General features: G+C 40.0%; 1 protein-coding gene and 2 non-coding genes across 3 annotated transcripts; 1 reads left to right on the plus strand and 2 right to left on the minus strand.

Annotated features, from left to right (window-relative positions):
• Positions 1–26: 26 nt before the first annotated feature.
• Positions 27–5,676, plus strand: LOC110978717 (uncharacterized). The gene has a single exon (XM_022233933.2). It carries the CDS (start codon positions 631–633, stop codon positions 1,732–1,734), a length of 1,104 nt encoding a protein of 367 aa, XP_022089625.2. The 5' UTR covers positions 27–630; the 3' UTR covers positions 1,735–5,676.
• Positions 5,677–6,084: 408 nt separating this feature from the next.
• Positions 6,085–6,217, minus strand: LOC147798235 (U4 spliceosomal RNA). Its single transcript, XR_015426584.1, has one exon. It is a non-coding gene; the product is annotated as a U4 spliceosomal RNA (small nuclear RNA).
• Positions 6,218–9,032: 2,815 nt separating this feature from the next.
• On the minus strand, positions 9,033–9,104 carry Trnae-uuc (transfer RNA glutamic acid (anticodon UUC)). The gene has a single exon. It is a non-coding gene; the product is annotated as a tRNA-Glu (tRNA).
• Between the last annotated feature and the right edge of the window lie 53 nt (positions 9,105–9,157).

Here is a 9,157-nt window from a genome sequence, read left to right on the forward strand (position 1 = left end):
TGTAGATGTATGTACCAGAAACCTAACAACTGGTACCCACGAAAATGGTCAATAGTCTCATCACCAGGTGCCGAAGCATTGACACCAGCGAGTAACTGCTATGTATGAGAAGCGTAGTCCAGGCTCACTTAAGGTCGCGTGTCCTTGTAGTTACAGGAGTACTTTAGCCTTATAAAGCCGTCATTTTTCCCCTAGTTGAACGTGACAGTTTCGTCTCTCTAGAAGTGCCTGTGACTAGCGATTTTCTTCGTCATCTGTCACCACTGAGTTATTCCAGAACATGCCAGGTCCCAGCGGTGAATCAGATTCATAGGTTTGTGCAGACCGATCAGGGGTGTTACGAAGTGCGGAAGCGCCGTTGCACTTTTTCCGTACCGTGGCTACAGCCAGATTTATTTTGGGGGAGGGATAACTGGCCAGCTGTTGGTGAAGTGAGCACCAAAGCTCCTCTGTGATTGAAGCCCTCACACGTAGCCGCAGGCCGGATGAACAATTAGTATCATGGAGAACACATTGCAGACTATCCTTTCATTTTCCTAGTTTGGATTCGGATCATGGTTTATCTTTAAAAGTAGTCTTGCAACTCAGTCAAAGAGTGCGGTCAGCCAGTGTGCTTCGGAATCCTTCAAAATGAAGTTTAATGAGCGCAACGTTGCTTACTTTGCTTCTTGCAATTCACCAATTGACAAGGAGGGCTTCTTACTGAAGCGCGGTGAGATTAACCGGGGATATCAAAGGAGATGGTTCGTCTTGAAGGGGAATCTTCTGTTTTACTTGGAGAAAAAATGTGACCGGGACCCCATCGGAGTGATAATTTTGGAGGGATGCCGGGTAGAATTGGCAGACAGTGAGGACAGCCAGTTCACATTCCAGATATCATTCCCTGGTGATGGAGCACGGACTTATATCCTGGCTGCTTATGATCAGGAGGACATGGAGTCTTGGATGAGGGCACTTGCCTGCTCCAGTTACGACTACATGAAGGCCATGGTGGATGCACTTCAACGACAACTGGACGAACTTACTCATGACTCACATGGGGATGGGCAGCTGCGTCAGGGACGCTTCTCCTATGTTACCACCGGCCAACCTGACGATCATAATTTGGACGATTTCAGTGACATCCCCAACAAGATGGGCATCTACAACAAGGGGAAAACTGAGTCACTATCTCACCAGGGAGCACCCCGGCAGAATGCCTTCCAGCGAAACTCGGTCCCGGCTGCTCAATTCAGCAACCCTTCCTACGCAATCTGGGATCCACTGGTTCCCGTCAACAACAATAAGAGTCCTGATCAAGGAAACAGCACTCAGTTGCACCCGCAAACGCAGTTCTTTGTTGAGAATCACAACGGTGATGACGTTGATAATGGAGAAGAGCCCAGTGTATTGCAGGCAGATGTAAATGCTGCCCAGCTGAAAGGAACTGCTCCGGCGCCAAGCAACTCGGCCACTGCCCCTGGGCGCAGCACTCGGTCCGTCTTCTATGAAAACGTGTCCTCCTCCACATCACCTCGGCTCATGCCTCGAAGTGGGACCACTCGAGCAAAGTTCTTCAACAAGACCTTCAACTCCGCCCAAGGTGTTGTAAGTGCCAAAACAGGACAGTCGGTGTTCCATGACCGAGATGTAAGGTCTTTCTCAGAAATGCATGCTGAGTTTGGGATGCTAATTGTGAAGAAAATTAACGAGCACAGGCAAAGGAAAATGTCTTCATCATCTTCCTCATCATAGATCAAGAATGTTCATAATTAATCCTTCTTTGTTTTAATTTACTGAGAGATAAAGGAAACAGTTTATTTATCATTTTAGCAAAATCCGGTCACTTTAACAAAATTCATGCTAAAGATTAATTTTGTGTTGAATAATCTTCCATTTGACAGAGTAACTTGACTGTTAACTCGATGGAATGACATCGGGCACTCCTCTCAAACAATTATTTCAAGGTTGGGAGCATAATCAACTGTTGATCATGCCCTTTTAATTGATTCATCACTTGTGCTGTTTCTAATCCTAATTGAAATGGAAGACAGAAAAGGAGAAACAGTGGTCATAAAAAGTGTTACTTTGTCACAGCAACACATGACTGACACTGGCAACAGTTGTTCAGCTGTTGAGCATCTGCTAAATAAACACCTGTCAAAGTGTCCATGTAATCTTTTCAGGTCATGCCACCAAATTAGCAGGAGGGTGGCTCACAAGTTTGACTTTGGGCAACTGTATAGTCACTTTGAAACTGTGGAATATCACAAACAAGGGTGGTCAGAAGACATGCGAAGTCAAGACTTAAAACTATACATGAATTTTTCCCTAAAGGGTAGCTGCAATGCATTAGAAAAATACAAACCTCTGAAATTCTCCTTAACATCTCACTTAACCTTATTTTCAATGTTTGTTTCACTATTGAAAAGGGTATTTTGCTGCCTTTTTCTTTTTTATGCTCGTAAGCATTTCCATGTTCATGAGTTAAATTGTGATGCCATCCCAGGAAGAGCATTTTAATGTTGCATTGGTTTGTACACAAAAAAAACTGCTGATTTTTTAGAATTTGCTGGCCTCAATTTTCATTTCTGGGTGATTCATTGTTTTTTTAAGTACAAGCTAGCATGCAACCCTTTCTCAGAAATGTTTTCAGTGAGTTAAGTTCACAATTGCAACAGAAAAACCTAGGCACAGAAACATCTTCCTTGAATGACATCACAGCAACAGTGCCCCCTGTTGTCCAGGAAAGTATGGCCAAGATTTAATTTTAAAAAAATTGCACTTTTCAGTGCATTTAAACGAAAAGGAATGTCAAATAACTTTCATACATTGGAGAGGAGTATAAAATTGCAGAAACACTGGTTCCAAGAAAAAGTTATCGCTGCTACACTTTAATTTAGAATTGGTGTGGACACAAGCTTTACATGTACACATACATGTAGCTTCCTGAAAATCTTCTGTCTTGAGCAAGGTTTAGGTCTTTGGGTTGGGTTGCAAACATGTGGGTTCATGTTGACAAAGTGACAACACATGTAGATCTATGTCATAGCCATAGTTCTGAAAGCCCATTTTTAAATGTCCTATGAGTACACAAAAGGGTAATCTGCATGACACTTAATAACCAAACAGGTGTCAGAAATTGACATGGTGGTTGTGTTTAAGGCAAAGATTTACTTGCCACAATAATAGGTTGTCTTCATGAATTTTCATCCAGTTTCTGCATTTGTAACTCTTTCTTTACATCCATGGATTCCATTTCGTCGAAACACTGAAAGTAAGTTTTAGAGATCCAGAGTAGCACAAAAAGTTTCCACAAAAACAAATTTTCTTGTATTTGGTCACAAGTTATGTCAAATGTACATGTGGGCGTGTTTAATGAAAAATATCTTTCAACAGAAAAGTGCTTATGTGTCCTTCTCATTATTCAGCTGTACACTCTCCAATTTGATACAGAAATAGGGATAAATATTGAATTTGATAGACGAAAGCTTTATTTACCATTGCCCAAGTGTCTGAAAGAGATTACAGTGAGCATGGGTTTATGCAGGGGCTATATGTCCTCCTTGTGTTGTCAAAATTATCATATCCTCACTTTGGAGGTTGCGGAAGGAAATATCAATTGGTTTTAATTAGGTTTGTTGCCAAGGTTTAGATTTGTGACGCCTGCACTCCGTGCTGAAAACAGAAAGGCTTAAAATTAATTCTTCACCTTACTGGGATGTTGACATGTACATGTAGATGTTATGCCTTTTTTCATTAGAAAAGCTCTCTCTGCCAGTTTTTGCATGCATGCACAAATTCAGCACTGTTTGTTGCAGCCCACTGCCCTGTCTGAGTGTATTTTGAAGACGTAAATTGGTTTGATTCACAACACCTTTTTATACAGCACTACACAACTGTGAGGCATACTTCAACAAATCAATATTGATTAACATGTTATGCCTTTAACTGTGTAAAAGCTATGCATCAGAATCCAGTAAGAGTAATGCAGTTGAATCTAATGGAATCCAACAGTGAGAATAAAAATGACTTTTGGCCGTACTTGGAATAATCAAATCCAACGGGATATTTGGAGGGGTTAATTTTCTAACAATTGTCATTGTTAAAGTAAGAACTATTAAAGGAAATGGCTATGTATTAATTCTTTTCTGGCTGGTAAAAATGGTATTCAGAGATTGTCAGTTTTACCTTTCATAACTGATCATGATTGATTTCAGTGGATGCTTAAATGAATTTTAATCTTATCAAAACAGAACTAGCTGCGACTTCAAAGGTCAAAATGACATGTACGTGTATACAAGGAACTATTGATAAATTAATGCAACAGTGCTGATACATGCACAGTCCGTGTTATGATAAATACCCAATATTTTGTCCTACAACCTGCTACAGTAATTTCTAGTTTCTTCTTTTTAAAAAGTGTTCTACATGTATATGTGCTTTTGTATGTGGCCCACATGGTATTGTATTACGTGGTTGTGTAATGTGTTTGCTGTTTATTTGTGGTAAAAGTTTATGTCTGCGAGATGTTTGTTTACATGTAAGTGTTTTTGCTTTAAAGAGTTGGCTCATATATGATAAATCATAGTTTGTTGTTCTTGTTTAATTGCTTGCTAATTACTTGACATTGTTTCTCTAGCCATGTAGGGGCTTTCTGTGCATCTCCTGTCGATTTAGTGAAATTTACACAGAATGGACACAAGAACTTGAAAGTCCTGGATTGAAGGGGCCTCGGTTGGCTCCTTGATTCGTGCTACTCACATGTCAGTTAGCCAAGCTGATTTATTTATTGATCAAGTTAAAAACCTTTTGATCAGAATAAAATATCACATTCACAGAGCACCCTGTATTCTTCGGTCTTGATTCTGATGTTAACAAGATGATGCAGGTCATGGAATAAGTGATAAATGCATGTATCACAGTTATTATGTTATAGTTAATTTTTCAAGTAAAGTCAAACAAAGATCACCGTTAATACAAGGTCTTATTTATAATAAGTACAATTTTCGGTTCCAAGTCGTTGATTTTCTTTGTTTTCCATTACTGATAATACGAGGTTACTATTATAACAAGGTAACTTGTCAAGTCTCAAGGACCTTGTGAAAGCAGTGTTCTACTTTGTATTAGGATTGTTGAACCACAGTGATAGAATATTCAATAAAAAATCCTTGATGTGAAATCGATAGAACAACCATGAAACTCCCTGTAAAATTACTCTTCTGGCACTTTTTTCGGAATTCAAGAATCTATGCGGCACAGTTATCTGTCAGATGTTTACGCAATGCCATCATGAGTTATTACTTTTTTCTTTGTATGTAGAGAGAGCAGTCAGCCTAAAATCAGGTTTATATATATAAGCATATGTACATCCGTTTGAATATTCAGACCAGGAAAGCAGAATTTTCTCTTTGATTCTAGAGAGCTTTACCACAGTTAAAATGATATTTCCCCCCCCCTAAATTTCTGTGTCACTACATGGAATTATTTCGTAACGGACTAAACCAGTCATTCTGTTGTAAAAGGAACTTTGTTTTGGTTCATGTATTGGAATTTTTAATGCCTTACTGGAGATTTGGTTGTAATTTATGTATTTGCCATTTATGAATATGCAACATGTAATAAGTCGATACATATACTCTATATCATCTGTTCTGATGTACTTTCAAATAAAAATATCACAGTAATGTATACAAACTGTTTGCTGATAAACAGTATTTTTCTCATTATAATTTTACATCAGAACCTTTTTGGGTGGCAATCCCCACCACCATTTCCCACGAAATTACACCTACATGTGTTGGTGAAGACAAGAATAAGTACCATGCACAGAATGTGTAAATGATTTGGTGAAAGTAAAAGCAAAAAATGATTCCGTCCATGTGTCAAATACCTTGACAAGACGCAACTGATTGGAAGGTGGAGGGGGTAAGAACGGCAGGTTATATGGCGGAGTTAAAGTAGAATCTAAATGCACTTAGTGTACGCACGTACGAAACGAAAGTGCTACAGTTGCTTTTAACTGTTAGCATCAATTGTCATCGACGCTAATCGCGCCTATCACGTCTCCGTCACATCATGAATCTATCTTTGAGTGAATTTCGGTCTCCGTAGAGACCATCAAAAATTGCATATGCTGACGAATCAACATTGCGGGGTATTGGGATAAGTTTTCAACTAGCAATAATCGCACCTCGGATAAACCTCATCGGTTACGATATCGCCTCTGCGCAAAGATGGTCATAATGATCAATTTTGGTGGTAGCATAGAACTGGTAACTCACTTACTCACAGTGTTTTTGTTCAAAGGAGAAGTGTCTCTTTGCGCGCAGTATACGCATGAGTACAACCTGGTTTTAACAAAGCATAAAGATTACCATATATGCATAAACATAACGTGCCCGCAGTATGTGTACTGGCCCCGCTGAATAGTCTGGTTCCCTACCCAAAGATCCCCTGACGACTCTTCATAAAAAACTTCCAAGAGTAGTCAGAATCATTTGGTCTGGTATCCAGACTACCCGAGAATAGCCCTTTTTCACCAATGGGGTGCAGTTCAAGGAAAATTCTCCGCCAGGACGAGGCGCACAAAAAGTACCCCCAGAGATTGTTTCGAAAAGAGGGGTCTGTTTGGGCCAAGAAATGTTGGAATTGTGTCAGTATGGCCCAGGATCATCTCTGTAGATTCAGGGGCACCCATCTGGGGGCAAAGTAGACAAAAATGGGATTGAAAATTAGTCAGAAGAGCCCCCGGAAGGTGAGGGATGTCATTTGAAAAATGGCCGCTGGGAGGGCTTGGCAACATTCACTTTTTGGGGGGTGAGTTTGTTTTGGGCGGATAATTACAAAATTCATTGGTTAACCTACTAAAAATTGAAAATCAAATGAAATCTGAAGGACCAAACAACACATTGATTTTTGTTTGAGAGGCCTCAGGGACTTCAGTTGCCTGCCATGGGGCTCCAAACTTGGTTGATTTTACTCTATTTTCAATGGAGCTTGAATTGGTTCAGTGCACCCCAATAAGGGTGCACCCTCGTATTTAGGCCAGAAATATGTCCGCCGAGCTCATTAATAAAAGTCACAGACTCAAAATATTCTATATTAGAGGGTCCTGAGAGCCATGGAACTGAGGAATTGAAGAAAAATGAGACTGGACCTCTGGGCCGGACTCAGGGCTTCCAATTCTGAGCAATTTGGATGCAATCAGGTTTGAAAGTGGCACTGTTTGAGCCATTTTGCCGAGGGAGGGTTTTTCAAAATGGCTACTTTTCTGGACAGGGACATTTTCTGCATTTTAGGGGTGGTCTGCTTCTGGTGAAAATTTCTCAAAAATTTATTGGTCAACCCCCCAAAATTGAAAGGAAAATGAAAGAGGACACGTGGAACATCATTTTTCTGTGCAGCCTGAACACCTGTGAGAGTTGTGAGTATTTTAAAAATATTTGTGAAGTCTGGGGATTTATCACTGCTGTTCATGGGAATTCATTTTTAGTGGTGCACATAACGATTCATAATTATTATGCACGCATGCGCACAAATGGCTTTGGCGAAAAGAATGTGAGCGGGCCATTGTAAACGAACGGGTGCGAATTCGATCATTTTCTCTCAGGTTTTCTGGCTTTGTTCATTTTTTCTTCAGAAAGCCCCATAAAATCGTTTAGACTTGTTAGTTAAAAGGTCTATTTATAAACAAACATAACGAACAGAACCGAGTTTAGGATCACACATTGTTTCGCAAGCACTAACTTTCGTATATGCACATCATATTTCGTAATTTCAAGTGGGAGTATTCGGAGAAATGTACTGTTCTAATGTGAATACATCAAAACGCATTTATCTGTACTTGCCTTTAAATAAAACTCCGTCGAGTGATCCTGACTATCCATCAAAATATGTCGAAACGAAGAATATTGATTTTGGTGGTTTACAGCAAATTTACAGTGTTCCAAACTTAAAATGTTCAATATTTGACAATATTTTTTGAGGGTATGGGGATGTCATGGCGGGAATGGGATCGTTGAACACCGGAAGCGTTCTCCTATGTAATCAATGACGTCAGAGCAAATAACGGTTGCCCTAACGGCGGCGGGGCGTGCGGTAGTGAAAGACTCTAACTGGTCGAATAATATGAACTTATTCCAAACACGTGGTAAAGAAACACAGGGGCCCGAGGGCTGCCGGTGAGGAGGGGATATACCTGTCTTGTTTCGCCGCCAAGGAATTATTCCCATCCAAAATATCTCCGTGAAATGTGACTGGGGGAATCGGTATGAAGAAACGGAACTCCTATCAAAGAACGGTGGAATTGAACATTTTCGGACTGAACAATACTCAGAGTGACTAACTTTCACGGGTCGATCAGTAATTGGTGTTCGAAAAAAAACCGGAACAAGGAAAATCATAAGTATGACATCATAACTCCATGCTCTTTAAAACAACATGGTTAATGTCACGTTCCGTGTTGGAGAGATAATACGACCTTGACTTTTCACTTATACTTTTCACGGGCTTTTTATCAAGATGTCACCTTGTCCCTCATCGCTGTTAAAAATGAAGACTGAATTTCCTGTTTCCTTCCCGTTCAAAACTGTCGAAATTGCATACTCATGACAGCTGAGGAGGGTGCGGTCTGAATAGGTAGACGGGGGTCAGTGCCAGTATCCAGCTTTTGGTGAGTGTGGGGGGGGGGCAAATTCGAATGCACTTTCCGGCTCATTCAACATGATAGTGTGGAGAAAAATATAGCCTATTTACTTGATAAATAAATATACCGATTATTTTCTCTCCTACTCACCTATTAAGTAATCTCAGTTGAAAACAAATAAATAAAAGAAATAAAAACGTCCATCAAGGGGGGCAGATATCACATCCCCCTAGTACTCTCCCATTAATACATGTAATATTGTTTTCTGCGTGTTATTTTATTTCTCATTGTTGCAGTTTGTGGTGTAGTACAAATAAAAGCAAAAGAAAACAAACAACCAAAACAACGTTTTGTATTCAAACGTTGAAGCATATTTGGTTTAAAATTATGTTTACAAAAAAGCCGCTTCCCATGCCGGGAATCGAACCCGGGCCGCGTGGGTGAAAACCACGAATCCTAACCACTAGACCACATGGGATCGTTGATATTCCAAATACTTTAAGCTTTATATTCATTAAACCCAACTTTCCA

Source organism: Acanthaster planci, linkage group LG09 (genome assembly GCF_054643075.1).
Source record: "Acanthaster planci isolate LZ-2023a linkage group LG09, COTS_SCS, whole genome shotgun sequence".
Classification (NCBI taxonomy): domain Eukaryota; kingdom Metazoa; phylum Echinodermata; class Asteroidea; order Valvatida; family Acanthasteridae; genus Acanthaster; species Acanthaster planci.